The 23,380-nt window shown below is 58.3% G+C and overlaps 1 protein-coding gene across 1 annotated transcript in view; it reads right to left on the bottom strand.

Annotated features, from left to right (window-relative positions):
- Nucleotides 1–2,274: 2,274 nt before the first annotated feature.
- Nucleotides 2,275–23,380, bottom strand: part of POLE (DNA polymerase epsilon, catalytic subunit) — a 34,866-nt gene continuing 13,760 nt past the window's right edge. The window contains exons 21-49 of the mRNA XM_054219800.1: nt 23,057–23,205; nt 22,581–22,673; nt 22,178–22,322; nt 21,501–21,658; nt 19,804–19,999; nt 18,869–19,083; nt 18,474–18,576; nt 18,209–18,289; nt 18,013–18,135; nt 17,707–17,925; nt 17,174–17,383; nt 15,789–15,932; nt 15,289–15,429; nt 9,913–10,066; nt 9,720–9,826; nt 8,262–8,438; nt 7,655–7,878; nt 7,285–7,505; nt 6,542–6,746; nt 5,832–6,005; nt 5,420–5,545; nt 4,758–4,890; nt 4,462–4,645; nt 4,213–4,344; nt 3,912–4,105; nt 3,500–3,700; nt 3,087–3,212; nt 2,871–2,960; nt 2,275–2,658 (exon numbers count right to left, since the gene is read on the bottom strand). Coding sequence (XP_054075775.1) covers nt 2,545–2,658; nt 2,871–2,960; nt 3,087–3,212; nt 3,500–3,700; nt 3,912–4,105; nt 4,213–4,344; nt 4,462–4,645; nt 4,758–4,890; nt 5,420–5,545; nt 5,832–6,005; nt 6,542–6,746; nt 7,285–7,505; nt 7,655–7,878; nt 8,262–8,438; nt 9,720–9,826; nt 9,913–10,066; nt 15,289–15,429; nt 15,789–15,932; nt 17,174–17,383; nt 17,707–17,925; nt 18,013–18,135; nt 18,209–18,289; nt 18,474–18,576; nt 18,869–19,083; nt 19,804–19,999; nt 21,501–21,658; nt 22,178–22,322; nt 22,581–22,673; nt 23,057–23,205 — 4,539 coding nt within the window. The 3' untranslated portion in view covers nt 2,275–2,544. The remainder of the gene's footprint in view (nt 2,659–2,870; nt 2,961–3,086; nt 3,213–3,499; nt 3,701–3,911; nt 4,106–4,212; nt 4,345–4,461; nt 4,646–4,757; nt 4,891–5,419; nt 5,546–5,831; nt 6,006–6,541; nt 6,747–7,284; nt 7,506–7,654; nt 7,879–8,261; nt 8,439–9,719; nt 9,827–9,912; nt 10,067–15,288; nt 15,430–15,788; nt 15,933–17,173; nt 17,384–17,706; nt 17,926–18,012; nt 18,136–18,208; nt 18,290–18,473; nt 18,577–18,868; nt 19,084–19,803; nt 20,000–21,500; nt 21,659–22,177; nt 22,323–22,580; nt 22,674–23,056; nt 23,206–23,380) is intronic.

The raw sequence follows: 23,380 nt of genomic DNA, 5'->3' as shown, positions 1-23,380 counted from the left end.
GGAGCCGAGCCCAGCCGAACCCAGCCCAGACGAACCCCAGCGAGACCAGACGAAACCAGCCGAGCCCAGCCGAGTTGAGCCGAGCCCAGCCGAACCCAGCCGAGCCGGTGCCCGCGGGCGCCGTGTGATGGCGGTGGGAGAAATGCGTTTCGGTCCGAATAAAATGGGCTCGGGCAGAATCCTCTGTGAAGCACGCTTTTGTTCACGTTCTTGCACGAGCGGGCGGCCTAGCAAGCAGGCCCACTTCTGGTGCCTGAAGCACACCTTTCTATCCCCTGATCCCGGCCCAATTTCCCCTCCCGTTTCCCCTCGGTTCGGTGCTCCAGGGCTCACGGCCTGTCCCAGCGCCTCAGACCCTTCCCGATGTCCCGCCGCTCTTTCCTTCTCTTCTCCACCTGGAGGGCGCGGCTGAGCTGTTTATTTGGTTCCTTTTCTGGTGAAATGGCTCAATGTCATTAGCCCTGGTTAAACGTGTGCCCACCCCTCTGGGCACTGATCCGCTGGGAATCAGTTCGTCCTTTTGTCTGTGCCAGAAGAGCCGTTCCAGGAGCCTTTGCTGGAGCCCCTGTGTCTCGTCATTCCCTTCCCGTGTCACCTCTGACGGAAAACGGCTTTTCTCCCTTGCAAAACCAACGCTTCCCGCGGGCAGGAACCGGCCCCTGGGCCCCGCGCACCGGGCGCTGCAGCTCCTCGTCCCGCTCCGCACGGGCAGGCCCTGGGCAGGAGGTCTCCGAGCCCGCGCTCGTGCCCACGGCGTCCCCGGCGAGGGCCTGTGGCCCCACACTGATGGCGACTCAGCCCCGTGCTGCTGGGGGGGTTGAGGATGGGGCTGTGCTCGTGGCTGGGCGAGAGCAGTGGGGGTTGGGGAGTGCTGTGCCCGTGGCGGGCGCCGTGCCGCAGGGATGCCGTGCCCGTGGAGGTGCTGTGCCCCCCGGGGTGCCATGCCCGTGGGGTTTCCGTGCCCATCTGGGTGCCTGCAGAGATGCTGTCCTTCTGGGATTGCCGTGTCTGTGGAGATTCTGGGCCTGCGAGGGTGCTGCGCTCACTGGGGTGCTGCCCCCATGGGGATGCCGTGCCCGTGGGGATGCCGTGCCCGTGGGGATGCTGTGACCACGGTGGTGCTGTGCCCATGGGGATGCTGTGCCCGGGGCGTGCTGGCGCTGTGCGAGGTCTGCCCGTCCCTGCTGCAGGGTGGGGTGATCGGGGTGACCATCAGCTGGAACCGCAACCTCGACCTGTCCACCAGCGAGCACAACCCCCGCTGCTCCTTCCACCGCCTCTGCCCCGAAAGGACTTTGGCTTCCCCCGGCTACAACTACAGGTGATGGCCCTGGCCCTGCCCCGGCCCCACGGCCTTGTGTCCTTCTCCAGCCCTGTCTCCCCATCACCACGGCGCCCGTTGGTCTCCTCTGATGGTCTGTGGTAGGGGCCCATGGCCCTGGAGTGCTCCAGCCTCAGGCCAGCCCACCCTGTCCCTCCCCAGGTACTGCCAGAGCTGGAAAGGGCCGTAGGGGCAGGTGGGATAACGCTTGCTCTGCCGGAGACAGTCCGAGTTCCCCCCATCTCTGAGGGACCTGCTGTCCCCATGGCGAGTCGTGCCCACGGATGGCTGGGACGTGTCCTACAGCCACGTGTCGCTGCTGCCAGTCCCGGGCCTGTCAGTGCACCTCAGTATCGGCATCCCTGCCTGGGGCTGCTCGCTGCGTGTGACATGGAGGGGACACGGGTGTCACAGCTGGTGGCTGCCTCCCCCTCCTCGAGCCCTCTGTGCCACCGTGGGGACACGCATCCTCCCGCCCTCGCTGGGAGCTGGAGGGACCTTGGGCCGCTCGCCCCGCTGCAGGGATGTGGGAACAGGACAGGGTCCCCCCAGCCCCCTGCGGGCACCATCCCCGCCCTTGTCCCAGAGCAGAGCCAAGCCTCCGGGACGCAGGGGAGCTGCAGCCCTGGGGTCTCTGCCCGGCGGGGCAGAGCCAGGCACCGACGGCCCGCGATGGCAGGGAGCACCAGGCGCCAGCACCGCCTCTCTGCTGCCGGCAGCCCCTTCCCCTGGAGCTGGAGGGGGCAACGTGGGGGGCACTGCCCGGCTGCAGCCTTCCTGCCCCCAGGCAGGCAGGGATCCGACGGGGACAGGTCCTTGGTCCTTCCTGCCCAGCGAGGACACAGCTCAACCCCCCACAGCTGCATGCATCCCCCCAGGGCTACAGCCCCTGCTTCCCCCCTCCCCAAGAATTACACCTGCCGTCTACAATCCATTTATTTATAGAAATCGAACATTAAAACCAGAGCTGGGGGCCAGCACAGACTTCTGGAGCACAGCTCCAGCCCTTGGTGCCCCCAGACCCTCACGCCAGGCAGCTGGGGGCAGGACAGCCCCGGCGCCGGCCGGGCTCCTGCCTTCCCTCCCTGGCCCCAGGAGGGCTGCCCAGCTTCTCTGGGGTCCGGCGCGTGGCCAAGGGGGTGCGGGACCGCTCTCCTGCGGCCGTGAGAGCCCAGCCCTGTGTCCCGAGCAGCGCGGTGCAGGCAGGAGGAGCAGCCACCAACTCATTGCTGGAGCTGGGGGTTGGCGCGCAGCAGCCACTCGATGGTTTCCAGCAAGTAGGCCATGCCGTAATGCCGGGCGATGTTCTGGAAGACGTTGACATGCTCCACGAAGGTCTGGGGAGAAGGATGCAGGGAGGGAAGGAGGCTGCCCAGCACCCCTGGGGGCAGGGGGGTGGCCAGGGAGGGCTGGTGGGGCAGAGCACAGCAGGTCCCAGGGGACAAGCAGTTAAAGAGGCAGAGGAGCGACAGGGCACGGCCAGGCTCCTTGCTGTCCCTCTGGGAGCTGCTGCCACGGGGCTGGGCAAGGCAGGAGGGTGCAGGCGTACCTGGGAAGAGATGGTGAGGGCGAAGTCTCCAGCACAGCTGCAGTACACGGGCATGTGCGTCTCCTTCACACCGTGACACTTCTTGCACACCTGGAGGCCAAGGAGTTTTAGGTGGGCCAGGAGGCGAGGCCAAGCCCCTCTGCCTGGGGCAGAGTGAAGGTGTCGGGCCTCAGGCGGCCAGGGGGACAGGCCAGAGCGGGGCAGCCCCACACTCACCAGGTCCTGCAGCACGAAGGCCATCAGCTTCTTCTGCAGGGCTTCCACCAGCGCCGTTTCAATGGCAGCGGAGTCGTACTGCGCCTGGCAGTTGGCGCAGACCCAGCTGGGCAGAACCGACCCATCCTAGGGGCAAAGGGGAGGGAGGTGAGCACCAAGAATCCCAAGAGCTGGGATGATGGAACCGGTTTCTGGAGAGGGCAGAGCATCGGCCAAAGGCAAGGGATGCTCAGACCTGTCCCAAGCAGCTAGAAAAGGAGGTGAACAGAACATGGCCTTTAGGTGAGGTTGAGCACCGGCAGCAAGCAGAGCCGCAAAGCAAAGGGGCTGGGAGACGAGGCGAGTAATGCGATGGACCGGCCTCCGGCATTGCCATGCTGGGGCCTCTGGTGGCCCCAGGGAAGAGGCTGCACCTGGGAGAGGGCAGGGTCCTTGCACAGGTCCAGGTCCCTGCAGAAGTTGCAATTCCTGCAGATGACTTCAGGGAGCACGTAGGAGCGGCAGGGGTCCCGAAACTGGGCTTCTTCTGAGAACTCGCCCACCTCGATGAGGCGCAGCAGGTCCCGGCGCAGCTTGTTCACCTGGTTGGTTATGTTGGCATCCAGGGAGAGGACCTACAAGAAAAAGAACCAGGTGAGCCCACCAGCAGAGAAGACGAGAGCGTCCTCACCAGGACAGCTCACATCCTCATGATCTCATACGGATGCAGGGCAAGACAAACTGTTTGCCGAGCACTCCTGCAGCAAATCCGAGTCATGGACGAGGACCAGAATTTGAGCCCTGACTGCAAACCTTCAGAAAAGGGGCCTGGCCCACCCCGCTGACCTTGCAAACGTATTTGATGAACTCCAGAGCCGGGTTGTTGAGCGGCAGGTAGGAGCCAGGCAGCACTGGGAACAGGTCTGAGGGCTCAGTGGCATTACGAGAACCAGCCATCTTCTTCTGGATCTTCTGGGTGATGGTGAAGAAGCTCTGGGTGAGCTCATTGGCCACGTAATCCTGTGAGAAGGTGATCATGCCTAGAGAGACGGAGCAGAGAGCGCTTGAGCCGTACGGTGGCATATGGGGACAGTGAGGGGGATGGCGCTCTGCCTGCCCCAGGGCTGCCCCATGGCTCCGCACTCACCAGGCATGGCCCCCGTCTCCCCCAGAGCCTCCTGGGACACCTGGCTGGTACTCCTCCTCTTGACGGGAGTGCTCCCAGGGGCATTGCGCCGCAGCTCCTCCTTCATGCTGTGGTACACGGCCACAATGTAGGCTGGGGAGACACAGGCCAGGCTCCAGCTCCAGCCAGCGCCAGCGGCCGCCCCGCTGCAGGGTCGCTCTGGCACCGGGGAGGCACAAGTGACCTCGTCCCGTCCCTGGGACAGCTCACCTGACACGATCATCAGGAAGTAGCTCTGGCAGGATGCGGCCTGGGGCAGGAACTGCGCTATGTTCCAGCTGTTCTCCAGCAGCTCCTCCACGTTCGGCTCCCCTTCCTCCTCCTCCTCTTCTTCCCCCACCACCTCCTCTTCCTCGCTGTCCTCCTCCTCCAACGCTTGCCTCTTGCTGGTATCCTTCCGGAGGAGGCAATGGTATCGCAGCAGTTCCTCGTGCCCAGCCAACACCTCCCTGCTCAGCTTGACCCCCAGCACCCTGCTGCTCCTCTGAGCCCTTCCCATTTCTTACCTCCCCATAATGGATGTGAGGATGCACTTTTCCCTTGATACCTCCATAATTTGCTGGATCCATCCAGAGCAGGAACTCCCAGCAGCGGGAGAAGGAGATGGTCAGCGAGTGGAAGATCTCCTTGGAGTGGATGCTGGAGAGAAAAGACTGCAGTCACCCACAGTGTTGACATCGTCCCCAGTTCAGAGCCTTCTCCGTGGGACACCGTGGGGAGGAGGTGATGCTGGCGAGGAGAGAGAGGGTTCCCTTCTCCCACCCCACCACTGGCAGGGACCCCAGGAGACGCCATGCCCGAGGAGTTGCCTCCCTGTGCTTGCGTTGACGTGCCGGTACTCTGTGGCTGGGATGCTGAGAGCCAGCCAGGGGATGAGGAGCTGGGCACCTCAAGTTCTCCTGAAGGTCTCTTCTGGGTTGAATCCTATGAGTGTTCTTGGAACATTACCCACAGAGGACAGCCAAGGGACAGATCCCTGCTCCAGGCATGACAGCAAGAGAACCAGTCCCTTCAGGAGCTTTGCCAAAAAAACCCCCAAAACCCAAGGAATACAGTGCTAAGGCCTTGCAAAAGGCAAAAAAAAAAATCAGCATCCTCCCTGCCCTTGAGCCCTGCCTCAGCTCCATCATCCGGGAGCCTCACCTCCCGTCCTGGCTTGGCACTCTACCTGTTGATGATGTACTCCATGTAGCTGATGGCGTCCTCGATGCGCCGCTTCTTGGTGCACAGAATGATCCGGTTGAAGTTGGCGTAAACCACCGAGGAGCCCAGCCGCTTGAACTCAGCCACCAGCCTGAAGGGAGGGCACAGGAGCGGGAGTCAGCGGGCAGGAAGGCAAAGACCCGGGAGCGGATGCAACCCGTGGAGGACACGCTGATCCAGCAGTCAAGAGTCCAGCACGTTGGTGACGCCACGCAAGGGAGCTCACCCTACTGGTACAGGAGGTCCAACCTACTGCCCACCTCTCTGGAGGCTGTGGCAGAGAGGAGTGACTGTGGGTGCCAGCAGCATCCTTGTCACCAACACCATGCCTGTGCCTTCCCCGTTCACCAGCCTGGTGTGCTCCAGGTCTCACTTACTGCAGGAAAAGCTTCTTCATCATGTTGTGGAGCGTGCGGTGCAGTGCCGGGTCATAGAGCAGGGAGGAAGGAGAGCGGAGCCAGCGGTAGAAGTGAATGACTTGGTTGTCTGCGTAGACGTTGTGATACTGCGTGATCTCCTTCACCCAGCTCACCACCATGCTCTTCAGGATCCTGCCAGGGAACAGAGACCAGCATCACCCCACCAGCCATGAGCGACCCCTTCCCCCTTCCAGACAGGGACATGTTTTCGGATACGCTGGAGAATTTAGAGCGGGAACTCTGCCAACGCAGAGATGTGTGAGCCCTTGGCACGTGATCCCCAGGGTAAATATGTGCCTCTAGAACGTGGCGGAGCACGAAGAAAGGAGAAAGGGTAAAGTCTTCAAAGTCTTTATGGTTCGACTACGTGATCTGAAAGGTCCCTTCCAACCCAGGCAATTCTATGGTTCACCAACATCCCCAGGTATCTACTGACTGAGCCTCCAGGAAGTTCTGAGCTCAGGATCTTCAAGAGTCTCTTGGAGAAGATGCCTGCCCTGCCCTGCCCTCGAGACCTGAATTTATATTCAGAGCACCCCACAAGCCCCATTGCTGGCACAAGCCTGGGAAAGGCTAAAGCCAGGAGGGAATTAGAGGCAGGACCCCCAGTGGGACCTGCCAGGATGGAGACCAGATGCTCCACCTCCTGCTGCCTCCTAGAGCCATACCTGAAAGTGTTGGAGCAGAGGGCAGTTTCGTCATAGCTGGCCGGGATGTTGGCAGCTTGGTTCCCCGTCACCATGTCTTCTAGGGACGCCTGCTGAATCACGTCAAAGCTGATGCTCATGCTGGAGCCTCCTTCCATGTCGTTTATGTGGTGGGACTGCAACACCGTGTTTACAGCCAGGCTCTGGATGTCCAGCTCCAGACACACTAAGAGCAGACACAACCTCTCAGCAGGCAGGCGGGGCAAAGGACCACCGAGGACACCCTCCCTGCCCCCCTCTGCCAGAAGCGCTCGTCACAGTTCTAACGGTGATCTATAGCTGTTGCCCCACCGGGTGGGGAGAGGCTTTCACAGCCATGACTGTCTTGACCGAGACTTGGCTTCCAACAAGCCTTAGCCCTACTAACCCTCTGGGCAACAGCATTTATTTTCTGGAAGCCGCAGCAGAGGAGCTCAGAAGAACTGAGCACCACTCAAGCTGCTTCCGAGTGCTGCTGTTGGTGGCCATGAATTGGGAAAGAGTCTGCATTCGGATGCCCGCACGCATTGCGGGCGAGACCTCCCTGCCCCAGGGACATGCCCCTTGCATGCGCCTTGCCCGGATCACCGCTGAAACACCAAAGCTGCTGCTGACTACTGCCAACACAGAGGCTCTTTGGAGACCACGTCCATCCTTCTGCAGGGCTTGCAAAGCAGGACCCGGGTCTGCCCCAACTCGGCACTACAACCCCACTCCCTCCTCACCTGTTGAGTAGCAGCCGGGGTTGTTTATCTCCACCGAGGCTCTCTCGTCAAACTCCATCACCAGGCGGTTGTCATCAGCCTCCTTCCCCCCCAGGTCCGGGCGGGCCGTGGGCGAGAGCCACAGCAAGTGGTTGTGACGACGGAGGTGGCGCGAGAAGAACAGGTCAGAGCCAAAGGTGGAGATGTCATCAGGGAGGTTCCCAATGGGGATGTGGTAGTACCTGGGGCACAGGGAGGTGAACGGTCACCAGGGTGAGCGCCGCTGCAGAGAAGACAGGGACCCCTGCTTGTCCCCTCAAGGGACAAGGCAGGCTCCCGTGGTGCCATCAAGGGCACAGCAGCCCCAGGGGAACGCGGCCGCCCCAGGCACCTGCTCATCTCGAAAGCCTGGGAGAGGCAGGTGTCCAGGTTGAGGTAGTGGCGGATCATGCGGCGGGCAGCGTGGCGCTGCCAGTCCAGGACCGAGTAGCTGATGTCATCTACCAGCCGGATGGGGACCAAGGGGAACTCCTCGATGATGGGGATCCCGCTTGCCAGACGCTTCAGGTCCCAGTTCGACTGCACAGCAACCAGTGTGGGGCCCCGGCGCTCGTCCTGCACGAAGAAGAGGAGGACGTGTCCCGGTGCACCACTCCAGCGAGCGCCTCTGCTCAGCGGGAAACCGGCAGTGCCGGACGCCCCGTCCCCGCCGCAGGTCCCCACGGGGTGGGCAGCACACCCCAGCGTGCCTGAAGCGCCCTCCAGCTGGCTGGGGGAGACACTGAGGTGGCCTTGCTGCTGGTGCTGCCCTGTGCACACCACCCCGAGCAAGACAAAGCCCTTGAGCAACACCCACTTCCACCCTTGACCTTCGGGCCAGCAGATACATGCGGGCGCTGTCGGAACTGGTGCACCAGTGCTTTCCACAGCACCCTCCCCTTCCCGCGTGCCGGCATCAACAGAGTCCTGCAGGGACCTTCCTCACACCTTCGTCTCACCTTGTAGCCCAGCAGTAGCCGCTGGATGGCTCTGTAGATGGCCTTGGGGTCGGTCTCGGCGCGCACTTCGAAGGTGTGCTTGTCCGGGGGCAGCAGTTCTTCACCCGCCTTTTCCAGCAGCGCACTGCGCTCCAGCGAGAAGAGGGTGGTGAGATTCGGCATCTGGTTGCTGCGTACCTGCGCCCAAGGGGGACCGGGTTGGAGCAGGGGGGAGAGGGACCCCGGGCTGCCTGGTCCCGGGGGTCTCTCCCCTCTGTCCATCACAAGATGGGATGTGCAACGTGTGGAGCAACCTCCTGCTGCTTGACCCCCATTCATATCATCATATATGTTTGGGTTGGAAGGGACCTTTAGAGGCCACCTAGTCCAACCCCCGCCGCCATGAGCAGGGACGTCTTCAACTAGATCAGGTTGCTCAGAGCCCCGTCCCCCCTGACCTGGAATGTTTCCAGGGATGGGGCATCCCCCACCTCTCTGGGCAACCTGTCCCAGTGTCTCACCATGGGATCACAGAATGACAGAATTGCCTGGGTTGGAAGGGACCTTTCGCATCACTGAGTCCAGCCATCAACCGAACTCTGACAAAAACCCGTCACTAAACCATCTCTCTAAGCACCACGTCTGCCCGTCTTCTAAATCCCTCCAGGGATGGAGACTCAGCCATCCTGGGCAGCCTGTTCCGATGCTTGACAACCCTTTCGGTGAAGAAATTTTTCCTAATATCCATCCTAAACCTCCCCTGGGGCTACTTGAGGCCGTTTCCTCTTGTTCCATCGCTTGTTCCTTGGGAGAAGAGCCCGACCTCCCCTGGCTGCCCCCTCCTTTCAGGGAGCTGCAGAGAGCGAGAAGGTCTCCCCTCAGCCCCCTTTTCTCCAGGCTGAGCACCCCCAGCTCCCTCAGCCGCTCCTCACAGGACTTGTGCTCCAGACCCCTCACCAGCTCCGTTGCCCTAATCGTAAAACATTTCTTCCTTATATTGAGTCTAAATCTGCCCTCTTTTAGTTTCAAACTGTCGCCTCTTGTCCTATTGCTACAGGCTCTACTAAAAAGTATATCCCTGTCTTTCTTAAAAGCCTCCTCTAAGTATTGAAAGGCCACAATAAGGTCTCCCCGGAGCCTTCTCTCCTCCAGGCTGAACCCCCCCAGCTCTCTCAGCCTGTCCTCCCAGCAGAGGGGCTCCAGCCCTCCCAGCAGCTCCGGGGCCTCCTCCGGCCCCGCTCCAACAGCTCCGTGTCCTTCTGCTGTTGGTGCCCCAGCGCTGGAGGCAGCACTGCAGGGGGGTCTCCCCAAAGCAGAGCAGAGGGGCAGAATCCCCCCCTCGCCCCCCTGCCCACACTGCTGGGGATGCAGCCCGGGCTGTGGGGGGGTTTCTGGGCTGCTGGCGCACGTTGCTGGGTTACGTCCAACTTTTCACCCCCCAGTACTCCCAACCCCCCAGTCTCCAAAGTCCCACCTTACCTTGTCCAGCACGAAGACGGCAGCTTTGCGCTGTGAGGGGATGAAGAGGCCCAAGAGCGCCTTGCTGCCCTGGGAGCTGTGGTAGAGGTAGATGTGGCGAATACTTCCTAGGGACGCAGAGCACAGAGCATCAGCGGTACCCGCGGGGGCCAGGTCCGGGCTGCCCCACCGGCCCCTCTCCCAGGTGCCTCACCTGGCTCCAGGTAAGTGAACTGGGCCAGCGAGCGCATCTCCAGGTGGTCGATGTCAAAGGTTTCGGCCTCTCGCCCTGCCAGGTGCCTGACGAGCTGCCTGCTGACCATGCACACGCAGCCCAGGTGGATCAGGGCACGGAGGAGGAGCGGCACCTGTAACGATGGGGAGAGACAGGCTGGAAGAACTTGCCACAACTAAGCTCCTCTTGGGGGTTTCAGACCTAGAACAACCTGGCTTAAAAACCACAGGCAGGACATACCTAGGGTGCCTCTGGCATGAGTTGGGAATTATCACCCTTGCCAGTGCTGGAGAAACGGAACAGGTATCTGAATTTTTAATTCACAGGTGTCCCCACCGAGCCCCAGACCCGACCATCAAGGGCGGCGGCAGGCGCTTGGGAAGATGCGCGGAGCGGTATCCGGGCGATCTTGCAGCTCTGCAACTTATGGGTTGGTGCTACCTCGGGACGCAGGCTTCCCCTGCCCCCCGCTGCTGGGGCGGCGCTGGGCTCGGCACAGTCCTCGTGCCTCGGCAGGTTTGGGGTTAACGGGAGGCGTCGGGGCGGCTCCCCAGGGGAGGCAGGGTCCGGCCACTCCGAGAGCCAAAGGCCTGCCCCCTTTCCACGGGGGGCAACGCGCCTGACCGACGGCAGTCTTGGGGGGTGGCTGGTGAGCAAGAGGAGGGTCTGCAGAAGGTGCCGGACAGCCACGACACGCTCCCCCTCGGCCTGCAGGCCTGCCCGCGGGTTGCAGAAGCTTAAGCAAGCTTGGAGACAGCTATTTTAAAGTTCCAGCCTCTCGCAGGTGGTAATCCACAAAGCTAGCACACCGGCCGAGAAACCCTTGGGAATATTTATACTGTCCAAACCACAGAAATGCACACCCTTAGTGACAACTATTGGTCAGTACCTTATCTTAACCCTTTCCAGTGGCTAGTACAGTCCCTCGCTGTCATTTAAAGCTACAAGGTCTTTTAATGGACGTGCGAGTGCTCCACGGACTGAGGTAGTCCAACTCGGTCTCCAGTCGAGTTGGTGGGTACGATCTCCCACTGCCACCTTTGCCTTTCCCCCAGATCCTGCAAATTTTTGTTGACCTTATGCCTTATCCAGCAGCCGTCTGGTTTTCAGCCGGTTCTGGCACCTCCTGGGGTGGGATGTTCCTCGTTATCAGCCTTCTGTTCTTCTTCAAGGGTATATTCAATAGTAAGGCATTCATTGTTTGTACCAAGTGTCTGGTTTCACAGGGCCTTGTGACCTTTTACAGCTCTTTATTCTTACTCAATGAGAGATTCTACCTCCTAAAATATATTTTACCTTTTTAAAAGGTACATTCTACCTTCTTAAAGTACATCAGCATTCCCGCGTCCTTAAGTCCCATCCCTTCGAGGAAACCGTTCCCTCCCTCGCATCCCCCTCGTTATTCTCCTGCGTTGTCCTGCTACAGGCTGTTGGAGGCCGTGCTCACAAGTGCACTGCAGGCGTTTAAAGATCAAGATGGATTTTTCCTTGCCCAGGACTGTGTCCAGCTGGGTTCTCTGTATCTCTGAGGACGGAAACCCCAAAAGCCTCTGGGCAAACCGCTCGACCACCTTATAGAATCACAGAACGGTTTGGGCTGGAAGGGACCATAAAGAGCATCTCATTCCACCCCCTGCCCTGGGCAGGGACACCTCCCACCAGCCCAGGCTGCTCCAAGCCCTGTCCAACCTGGCCTTGAACCCCTCCAGGGATGGGGCAGCCACAGCTTCTCTGGGCAACCTGCGCCAGGGGCTCACCCCCCTCAGAGTGAAAAATTCCTTCCTCTTATCTAACCTAGATCTCCCCTCGCCCTATCGCTGCATGCCCTTGTGAAAAGTCCCTCTCCAGCTTTCAGATACTGGAAGGCCGCTCCAGCCCTCTCGTCACCTTTGTGGCCTTCCTCCGGACCTGCTCCAACAGGTCCATGTCCTTGTGCTGAGGACTCCAGAGCTGGACACAGCACTGCAGGGGGGGTCTCACCACAGCAGAGGGGCAGAATCACCCCCGCTGGCCACGCTTCTTTTGATGCAGCCCAGGCTGCGGGGGGTTTCTGGGCTGCCAGCGCACGTTGCCGGGTCGTGTTGAGCTTCTCATCCGCCAACACCCCCAAGTCCTTCTCCTCAGGGCTACTCTCAATCCTTTCTCTGCCCAGCCTGTATTTGTGCTTGGGATTGCCATGACCCAGGTGCGGGACCCTGCACTCGGCCTGGTTGAACGTCATGAGGTTGGCACAGACCCACCTCTCCAGCCTGTCCAGGTCCCTCTGGATGGCATCCCTTCCCTCCAGCACGCCAACCGTGCCACACACCTTAGTGTCATCGGCAAACTTGCTGAGGGTGCACTCGATCCCACTGTCCATGTCGCCAACAAAGCCATTAAACAGCACCGGTCCCAGTACTGACCCCTGAGGAACACATTTGTCACTGATGACCACTGGGACATCAAGCCGTTGACTGCAAGGCTTTGAGTGTGGCCACCCAGCCAGTTCCTTATCCACCGAGTGGTCCATCCATCAAACCCATCTCTTTCCAATTTAGAGACCAGGATGTTGTGCGGGACAGTGTCAAATGCTTTGCACAACTCCAGGTAGATGATGTCAGTCGCTCTTCCCTTATCCACCAACGCTGTAGCCCCGTCATAGAAAGTCACCACATTTGTCAGGCATGACTTGCCCTTGGTGAAGCCACGTTGGCTGCTACCAATCACCTCCTGATTTTCCATGTGCCTTAGCAGTTTCCAGGAGGATCTGCTGCATGATCTCGCCAGGCACAGAGGTGAGACTGACCGGCCTGTAGTTCCCTGGGTCTTCCTTTTTACCCTTTTTGAAAATGGGGGTTACGTTTCCCCTTTTCCAGTCAGCAGGAACTGCCATGAGTTCTCAAATATAATGGAAAGCGGCTTAGCAACTTCATCCACCAGTTCCCTCAGGACCCGTGGATGAATCTCATGAGGTGCCATGGACTTATGCACCTTCAGGTTCCTCAGATGGTTTTGAACCTTCTCCTACAGTGGGTGATTCTTCATTTTCATAGTCCCTGCCTTTGCCTTCTGCAACTTGGGTGTGTGGTTAGAGCCCTTGCCGGTGAAGACCGAGGCGAAAAAAGTCATTGAGTACCTCAGCCTTGTCCATGTCCGGGGTGACCAGGCCTCCCCTTTCCTTCTGGAGAGGGCCCACATCTTCCCTAGTCTTCCTTTTATCACTGACATACTTACAGAAGCTCTTCTTGTTGCCCTTGATGTCCCTGGTCAGATTTAACTCTATCTGGGCTTTAGCTTCCCTAGTCCAATCCCTGGCTGCTCAGACAGTTTCTCTGTATTCCACCCAGGCTACCTGTCCTTGCTTCCACCCTCTCCAGGCCTCCATTTTGCTTTGGAGCTTGTCCAGGAGCTCCTTGTTCATCCATGCAGGCCTCCTGGCTTTTTGCCTGACGACTTCTTTGTTGGGCTACATCGCTCCTGAGCTTGGAGGAGGTGATCCTTGAATACTAGCCAGCTCCCTTGGGCCTCTCTCTGCTCCGGGGCTTTATCTCATGGAACCCTGCCAAGCAGGTCCCTCAAGAGGCCAAAGTCTGCTCTCCTGAAGTTCAGGGTAGTGAGCTTGCTGTGCACCCTCCTCGCTGCCCAAAGGATCTTGACTTCTACCATCTCACGGTCACTGCAGCCAAGGCTACCCTTGAGCTTGACGCTCCCCACCAGCCCCTCCTTGTTGGTAAGGACAAGGTCCAGCATGGCTCCTCTCCTCGTTGGCTCCTCTGCCACTCGGAGAAGGAAGTTGCCATCGATGCATTCCAAGGACTTCCTGGATTGCTGGTGCCCTGCTGTGTTGTCCCTCCAACAGATATCGGGGTGGTTGAAGTCCCCCATGAGGGCCAGGGCCTGCGAATGTGACCTTTGCAGAAGTTTTCTCTGATGTTAACACAGAGTTTCCCATGTTTCACTTTGTGCCTGCTGCCTCCCGCTCTCTCCCTGGGCACCGCTGAGAAGAGCCTGGCTCCTCTCCTTTAGTCCTCCCATCGAGAAGGTCCCCGGAGCCTCCTCTGTTCCAGGCTGAACAGTCCCAGCTCGCCCAGCCTCCCCTTGCACAACAGATGCTGCAACCCCTTGATCATCTCACTTCCTTCTAGATCTTTAAAACACCTCCGTGACCCTGGTGTTACTTCAGTTGCGAATTTTAATTTCCTCTGCTTCTTGATTTTACCAAGTCCCACTTGTTAAACACTATGGCAGTGGAGAGGACTCAGGTTTGCTACCAGAAAGTCTCTTACAGCTACGATGAATTTGTGTCCATGCCAGTCACTTTGGCGGAGTCATTTGAAAGAAGTTTTAGGCGCTGCTGACTAAACTAAGAGTTGTGCCTTGCCTTGTGCGACCTTCATCCCAAATTTTCTGAAAGCAGGAATTTAAGGCGGCTAAAAATGGTTTATTTCCTCCTGCCCCACCGTAACACTTTCCAGGCTACACCAATAACTTTGGTAGCTGAAGTCTCCCAGGTTGCTGAGGCTCCTTTTGCCCTCGCAGCCTCTTGCATTTTGTAGCCAATGGCACCGCTGCTCCCACCAAGCTTCTGCTACTTAGGCAAAGACTTTTGATCCGTAATAATTCTACCTTGCATTTTAGTAGCAAATTCGCTTCTCTCTCTGCCTTCTTTAACATGGAGCCCCACGCTTACAACGGTGCAGCCCACTCTGCCGCTTCCGTAGAGGTCAGGTCCTGGCACTACAACGTCTTGATTAAATTCCTGTCACCAGGTTTTGAGCTGCTGAACAAACCAGTGTCCCCATTAGAAGCCGGCGTCCCCGTTTCCCGTCTTCATTTTCAGGCTTTCAGCATTGATAGCGCCGGTAAACTTCATTTTGACTCGATTGCTTTGTACTGAACTTTGTTTAGGTTGTTCTTGCTCTTCCCAAACTTTCAAGTTGTATCCTATTCTTCTTTCTAAAGCGTTTATAACCTCCTTTTAGAGGACAGGGCACCCAGTGCGACTCCCCGCGTGTTGGGTTTTCCCCTGTCTTTAAATACCCCGTATCTGTTCTGCTTCAAACATCAGCAGGCTCGCTCTGGTTTGGTTTTGAGGAAGATCACCCGTTCTGCTTAAGCGCCTTCTTTCCCCAAAAGTTTCCTAACTTCAAATAAACCAAACCTCCTTTCCCTGACGTGCCTCGAACCACGTGCTGATACTCACTATCTCTGCCCACGCGAAGGCGGGTACATTCCCCAGTCCTCTGGTGCGCGGGGCTTCTGATTTTTGATGTCTCACCAAGTTGCTGACTTTTTAAGCGCCGGGTGCCCTTCTGTGCCACTGGGTACCCAGCTACCCCTCAGCGACCCTTCCCAGTGCGCGCCCGGGGGCGTTACCTGCGTCTCATACACTCCCTCGATGTCTGGAGCAGAGAGGTCCGCATTGATCTCGTTGATGTGCTCTTGGTACATGTCTTCGGAAACGGAGTATTCATACAGGTTGTAAACCAAGTTTGAGCGGGGCAGGATCCTGTTCACCTGCGAAGGCAAGGGACACGCTTAGCGGGGCACATCGTAGCACCGCTGCCAGGAGCCCGGGCACATCGAAGGGCTGCGAGAGCTGGGGTCTGAGCCAGCCCAGCTCCCAGTGCTCCTCTCTCATAAGGAAATCGGTGGTTTATGCTTGTGCTTGTTACTAATTCCCGTAACAGAGAACCTGCCTTCTGGGCAGGCAGGGATTATAGCAGAGGGACCAGGGACCGGATGAGGTACATCCGTGGACTGGGAGAGTGCGAGCCTGCAAGGCAGATGCTTGTAATATCTGCTTGCGGCGGAGGTGAAGCACCTTATCTCACCACAAGCAGCTGTCTCCCCTTCCAGAAGGGGCAGATCCTCACCTTCCTGTAGGCTGTTCCCTCCTCTGGCTTCGGGACGCGCTGGTTGACATAGAAGACCCGGGGGATGCTCAGCCTGATGCAGTGCAGGTCGCTCCCGATCACCGCCCACAGCCTGAACAGCCCAGGCTGGCCGGTCTCGGCGATCTGCGGGTCACGGGGGTACAAAGTTAGCGTTGTACCCTAACGGCTCTAACACCGACATGCTCCAGTGCTTATGTCTAAGCTGCAGAGCACTTTGTGGATCTATACGGCCAGTTCGTGGCCACAAAGAGAACAGAGGGCCTAAAGAGTCATCTTTAAGAGTCCCCATGTCCTGCTACTGTCCCAGGGCACCACGGAGAAAACTGGCTAAGGCTGGCCGACCCATTCGAGCTGACCCTTAATGACAGCCAGGTCACTCTGACGGCCTGGACCAGCCGTCCCGCCCCAAGCTCGTGCCTGCACAAGGGCTGCCGGCAGCTCTGACGGCCTTTCTGGAAGATGAAGTGGGTGGCAAGGGGTTAGGCTCAGACGGCCGCGCGTAACGAGGATTTGTGAAAAGCCCAAACGATGGCACCACCCTGCCTCTGCATTTGTCTGCTGTCTGCTTCCAGGCAGCGCTGGAATCCTGTGTCCGTCACAGGCACGCTGAGCTCCCCAGTACAGGAGAGACGTAGACGTACTGGAGAGAGTCCAATGAAGGGCCACAAGGATGAAGGGGGGACTGGAGCATTTTTCCCACGAGGGAAGGCCGTGAGAGCTGGGACTGCCCAGCCTGGAGCAGGGGAAGCTCAGGAGGATCTCATCAATGTATTCAAATATCTGAAGGGAAGGGCAAAGAGCACAGAGCCTGGCTCTTCCCAGCGGTGTCCAGTGGCAGGACAAGAGGCCGTGGGCACAAACCAGAACACGGGAGGTTCCCTCTGAACATCAGGAAACACTTTTTCACTGTGAGGGTGACTGAGGCCTGCCACAGGGTGCCCAGGGGGGTTGTGGCGTCTCCCAACCTTGGACATACTCAAAATGCCATGCGGACACTGTCCGAGGCAACTGGCTCTGGGTGGCCCTGCTTGAGGAGGGGGTTAGACCAGACAGACCCCAGAGCTGCCTCCAACATCTGACGGTGTTTTTGTGGTTCGATGACCGCTGCCCTGTGCTGCCCATGGGCCGACCTGGACCTGCCCCACTGGCAGATCGACACGCACGTCCCAGATTCACCACCAAGAATGACCACGTGGGCTCCTGTTTCCACGCAGATGTGCGTGAGCGTGAGGCTTCGCAGCCCCACCTGGCCTCCCCAGGGCAAACACCAGTGGTGTTGGGGTCAGCAGTCCGTGACCACAGACGGTGTAAACACAAGGCTTACGCCCCGGGCTGCCCACTAGGGCCGGTTCCCTCCCCAGTACCTGCACGATCTGCCAGGGCAAGTCGAGGATGCTGCGTGCTGTCCTGCGCAGGTAGCTGCTCAGCCCCTTGGAGAGGGCATCGCGGACCACTCCTCCACCTGCTGTCTCCCCACCGTCCTCCAGACGCCGCCTCTTCCGCCGCTCCCGCCGCTGCCGAGCCTGCAGCTCCCACTTCTTCTGGTGGTAGCGCAGCCAGACCAGCCGCTCTTCCTGAGGAGCCAGACAGCACGCATGAGCCGAGCCAGAAACCAGCACAGGCTTCCCAGCCCCCCAACACTGCTCCGCAAAGCCAAGCCCCCCAGCCCCCAGCCCCACATCACATTCCTGACCCAGCTGTGAAGACACCACCACCCCCTTTTCCCAAACAGTGCTTGTATTTCTCCATCTCCTGGTTGTATTTCTCCTTGGAGCCCTGAGCCATGGATGTGCGGAGGGTTTCAGGAGACCCACAGCTTGCTCCTGGCAGCACCCAAGCTGCTCGGGTGGGTGAGCACAGCCCCAGGGCATCTTCTGCCCAGTCTGCTTCAACCTACCTTGGTGGTGCCCAGGGGCGGAGGTGGACCCAGGATCTCTCGCCAGGACTGGGAGAGCTCCAGGTCCTGGGACGTCTGCTGGCTTTCCTCTGCTGCAGGGACGCGCTTCCGCTTATTTGTGATGGGAACCAGTGGCTGAAGGGCCTTGGCCGCCCCAAAGTCCTCTATGTCACCAATCTGTGAGTTGGGTGTCCCCTCTGGGGGCTGGTTGGCGAGGACCTGAGGGCACAAGGACAGCAGGAGGACACGGGTTGCAGAAGAGGAGCCCCACCAGCACAGCCAGCACCTTTCCCTCACCCTCTTTACCTGTCTCTTGCCTTCCGAAGTGAAGAGCTCGTTGATTTTTTTCTGTTTGTACACATCGTTCTTCTCCAGGAGTTTCTTGTGGAGCCAATCTGGGTGCCGGACCCGTGGCACTGGGTTCTTTACCTGGAGAACATCTCCAAATCACGCTGAGTTCCCCCGACCAAAGCCCTCCTCCTGCCCCACCACCGCCCCGTACCTGCTGCAGGGCTGCAGGAATGGTGATGATTTTCTGGATGGTGCTGCCCAGTCTCTCGATGTAGTAGTCCCAGTCCAGGATCTGTGAAGAGGGCAGAGCAGTGGGTAGCAAAGAAAGCCGTGTAGAAGACAACCAGATGCAGGATCAAGCATCTCACCAGGACCCCCACCCCTGGCACCCAGCTTCGTAAGCACAAGTAGCCACTGCCCAGGTCATGCTTCTGAAGGGACGAGCCCTCGTCCCGGAGCAGGGATGCTCCGCTCACCGCACGGATATTGAAGTCCTGCAGCGAGGGGCTCTTCAGCCATTTTCGGAGGTAGTGTTTGCGCACGCTGGGCTCGGCTTGGAAGATGGCGAGGGGGATGGCCCTGGGGAAGGCAGGGAAGCACTTATTACCCGCTTGGAGCAAGGTCCCGGCACCACACGACCCCCACTCTCAGCCTTCAGAAACCTTCCAGGCTTTTCCTCCCACCCCTGGGAGGCCACCATGCAGTGGTTGGCCGGCATTACCCATTGCTCGTCTTGCTTATGGTCTGAGCCAGCAGACGGCTGATCACTTGGCCACACCGCGCCAGCTCGCTCACCTCCTGCTACCCTGCCCTTCCCCTCTTGGTTGCCCCCGCGCTCGCAAAAGCCCTGGCCCCTCAAGATGGGGGTTACCTCTCAGTGACTGGAGACCCTTCTGGTTTCTTGGAAATGATGAACCGGCAGCTCAGCCCTGCATCCTTTACCATCTGGTCCCCCAGGAACTCTGCCAGGCGCTTGGCAGTGCTGATGGAGGTGGACTTCTGCTCCCCATAGTCCTCCAGCTTGCGTGACATGGAGCGGTTCTCCGAGATCAGCTCAAACAGCTCTGAATCAGGCATGTTGGCAGCCTGCAAGGGAGGAAAAAACCCCAAAGCTAGCAAGAACGTAACGATCTAACCTTGCTGCTGGCAGATACAGGGAGCGCCTACATCCAGTGCTGTGGGTCTCTACGGGAAGACCGTGAATTTCTCCCCGTCGCAGCTGGCCATGTGACGTATTGGAAAGAGAGAGCGTGGCTCTGAAGCTTGCATTGGTTTATCCTGTGGATGGGCTGTGGCAGCACTGCTTTGTGACGCTCATGCAAAGTAGCCCGGCTCACCAAGGATTTGTTGGACAAGGGTCATTGCGAAACGGGAAGCTCTCAGTCCCTCTCACCCCCCCAGTTTCTTGCAATTTTCCCTACTCTCCCCAGTTATTGCGTAGCTGACGCCTCTGTGCTCCTCCTAAAGCCCTCCGCAGGCAAGCGGCTCTCTCATTTTCTGCCTCGGTGAATGCCCTTAGACAACGTCCTCGGGGAACGAGGGCCACCAGACCAGCTTCATGATGGAGATGGCTGGAGAAGGACACCACCCACCCACCGCCACAGCTGAATGAAGAGCCTTTGCACTAAAAGGCGCTAAGCAGCAGCCCTAGAGAACCAAAGCAGCAAAAATCAGATGGAAGCGACCATCAGAGCGGACCACCTACTCTGTCCAAGTGAAGTCCACCCTCCCCACAGTGCCTGACTGGCTCCGACACTTCTTCTCCGGCTCCACCTTGGGAGCACAGACGTGCTGACCCGTGCTTACCTTGCTGTAGAGGACATCCAGCCAGTAATCAGCCACCTTGGCCACAGAAGCGTAGACCTCCTCCAGGGTGCTACCTTTCAGAAAGGCTTCAAACACGGAAGACTGGAATATCTTCACCAGCTGCAGCTCTCCTCGGCGCTTCACCTCAAATCCCTTCAGCTCAGCCAGGGACCCGTCCTCGTTGAATACTGCGTACCTAGGAGACACAGCCTGGGCAAAACCTGGCCGGCATCGAGGGACGCGTTCTCCAGGATCCCGCTGGTGTCCCTCCTGCCAGGGCGCTTCTCCCCATGGCGCCATCCAACGTGGTCAACGGAGCCGTGGTGCTCGGCACCGGGATGATCTTGGAATATCTACAGCTGCTCTACCAACTGTCTCCACTTGGTCTGCAAAAGCACGTCAGCTCGTGCCCCGGCTCCTCCATCCCGACCCGGGGAACGATCTTAATTGCACACAAGTAAAGGGCAGGAGGTGAGAGCCCGGGTGGGAGAATGGAGGAAGATATTAGGTTTATTAGTAGAGGTTTAGAGAGAAGAAGGAAACTTGTCAGCTCAGACGCTCGGCAAAGGGGTTCAGAGGAAACTGGACATAGCCATGACACAACTATAAGAACACTCGCCCATCTCCCCTTTTCTCTCGCATTTTTTTTGCATTTCACAGCCCTGCCAATTATGCGTGTGTCTCAAGAAAAACCTTAGAGGCGCATCAGCTAAGGGAAGAGAGGGGATCCTCAAACCTACGTTGTCTCGCCAGCCCTTCTCCCACCTGACCGTGTTCCCGTGGGCACAACCTTCTCTTCCACCACCACCACCGCTGGTGCCTGCCAGCCACCTCCAGGCTGGTTTGGTTGGAAAGCGACCAAGAAATAAATGCACTTGCTAACATCCCCAAACTTCAAGAAACCAAGAGGGCCCGAGATTAAGAGTCCTGCAAGCAGAGCCCGCTCAGTGCTTGGCATCACCTCAACCCCTGTGGTAGGGACTCGTCGCTTGCAGAAAGGCTCTGACACAGACGGTGGATGCCGGAGCTCGTCCGATGGGACATTAAGCCCAAAGAAGCCCAGAGCTGTAAGGACAGAGGGTGCTGGAGGGCAGCGACAGCATTTCTTGGAGCCAGACCCAGGTCTGTGGGCACCCCTCTAGCAAGTGGCTGCTACTGCTCGAGCTCACCCTCCTATTTAGGAGGCTCCAGAGAAATCCGTGAAGTTTGAGCACAACTATCCTATAACGTGACACTAATGGCAGGACCTGTTCCTTCTTCCAGATGGAGAAGGAAGGGGAAACGTCTATGAAGAAGCATTGCCAGAGGTCTGTGAACTCCTGAGAGATGGGAAGGCAGGAACCGGTGAGTTTAAACAGATTGGGTTGAATATAAGCAATACAAGAACTCCTCAGAAGGAAAGTCAAAGCTCTCCACACCTCGCAGCCAAACAAGGAGATCGTATCTGGTCACCACCCACTTGGAGAAAGTTGTTTGGCAGTAAATTTTAGAAGATAACAGCAATAGTATGGCACTGGAGGCAAGTGCATTCATGGGTTCCAAGGTGATCGGGTGTAAGGAACCATTTAAAGCCAGGGAATCAAGCACACTGCCAGCTCCAGGGGCAAGGACCAACGTGCCCCACACGCACGAAGGGAGAGAGGCCCTCAGTCTGTTACCTGGGGGAAGTGATACTAGTTCGAGCTTTGAAATCTCACCTTTTCTTCAGCTTCTTGCCCTCCTCCTTGGAAGCTGGGAGGATCATGGCCAGGTATGGTCCATCCACTTCAAAAAAGATGCTGTTCTCCGAGCGCGTGACGTAGGTGAGAGAGGCTGGATCCTGCAGTTCCTGGTACTGATCATTCGTGAAACCTTCCTACGGGCAAAGCCCCAGAGAACAGCTTCACCCAACAGCCGGGATGGGTATATCAGGGGGTGCCCCTCAGGCACACCCTGCCCAAAGGGATCCCTGAGCACCCCTCTGAAAGCTACAGCACAATTTAGGACTCAAAAAATCAAAACATCTGACCTGCCTGTTGAGAATAAAAATGCTTTGGCCCCTAAGGTTATATTCTTTTGTCTTACAGAAGCTGGAGCAAGCAGAGGATGGGTTTGGACCTTGCTCCAGCCTGGAATTCCAGCCTGCACGGGTGAGCAGACCCCAACCCCGGCCCCTTACCCACCACCCTCTCTGCTGCAGGGATATCGGAGCCTCTCCCTCCGCTGAGATGCTCTCCAGGGCAGAGAGCAGCTGTGGGACAAGCAGGGCCATCAGCCCCAACGTCCCCCTCACCACGTGGGGAGTGGAGATGGAAGAGAGACCCTCCTCCCTCGTGAGTCCTCCACCTCCTTTTCCCCAGCCTGCAGAGCTGGCCTGGATGGGTGCAAGACTCACCTTCACCAGGATGTTCAGCATGGCACCTGGGTAGGAGATTGTCACCTTCGGCTTCTTGGCATTGGTTGACTTGATGACAAAGTTCTCCGGGAAGCTGTTGGGGAGGACACACCAAATCCCATCGGTATCCAGTTCCAGAGGTCTCCTGAGGAAGAAAGGATGGTCACTGTCAGGAGGAGAGTGGACGACAGGTGAGGCTCAGCTCTGTGTCCCCCATAAAGGCAGAGGCAGCCTGTTGCACCCACTCTCTGGTCCCTTCAGCAAAGCAAACCCTCATAATACAACCGAATCACCACAGCAGTGCCGGAGATCTGAATTTTCAACATTAACTGCCGAAAGCTCAGGTGCTTAACGTGTCCCGGATGCAAACGGACCTTTCTTCCCCAGGCCAGCACGTACTCACCCAATCTGCTCGATCAGTTCCCTGGCCTGGGTGATGATATTCGCTCCCGTGAAGCAGACGATGCCAGCCATTTCCATGGAGTACCAGCGAGCCCTGCGAGTAGAGGAGTCAAAGTGAAGAGCATGAAGTGCTCCCTCTCAAACCCAGCTGGGGAAAGGGCAGGAGGACCTCCAGAGGACGAAGGGCAAGAAAAACATCAACACTTGGCAGATTGTTCTCCTCGCCCTAGCTACAATGCTTCAGAAAAGCTGGAAACCCACTAGCAGACAGGATTGCCGTCACTTATGCCCAACACTTAATGTCTCGCAAGAGTCTCCAGGATGAGAAGTCATCGGCAGAAGCAAGAGGAGAGTGTTACAGGTTTCATTCTGGTGCTTCACAAGCAGGTGAAGCAAGTGACAGCCTCCCTAGGACAGTCCCGGTTTCCAAGGGTACTCTCTGGAGGACCCCAGCGTCACCCCGGGGGGGAGACTCACCCTTTCCGCATGACGTAGCCGTAGAAAGAGTTGAGGATGCACTTGTGGGCCAGCTGCAGGGAGTCATACAGGATTTCCATGTTCTTGCAGCGCTTCACTTCAGAGGCGTCTCCTGTCTCCACCGCTGCAGAGAGCTTCTTCTTCCACACCTGCAAGGCACGGGCAGCGTCAGGATGATCCCACACGTCACGACTGGTGGTACCCAGCTGGCTGCCCCTCGGTCCCAGCAGAGCGTTACGACTCTAGAACAGCAGCTTTGCCAAAGAGCAGTAGCGTGAGCTGAACATTTCCTTTTTCTTTCGCAGCAGAGGCGTTGGCCAGAGC

The sequence above is a fragment of the Rissa tridactyla genome, chromosome 13 (assembly GCF_028500815.1).
Source record: "Rissa tridactyla isolate bRisTri1 chromosome 13, bRisTri1.patW.cur.20221130, whole genome shotgun sequence".
Taxonomy (NCBI): domain Eukaryota; kingdom Metazoa; phylum Chordata; class Aves; order Charadriiformes; family Laridae; genus Rissa; species Rissa tridactyla.
Note: the sequence above shows the minus strand (reverse complement) of the source record. Positions and strands in the feature narration are given on the sequence as shown.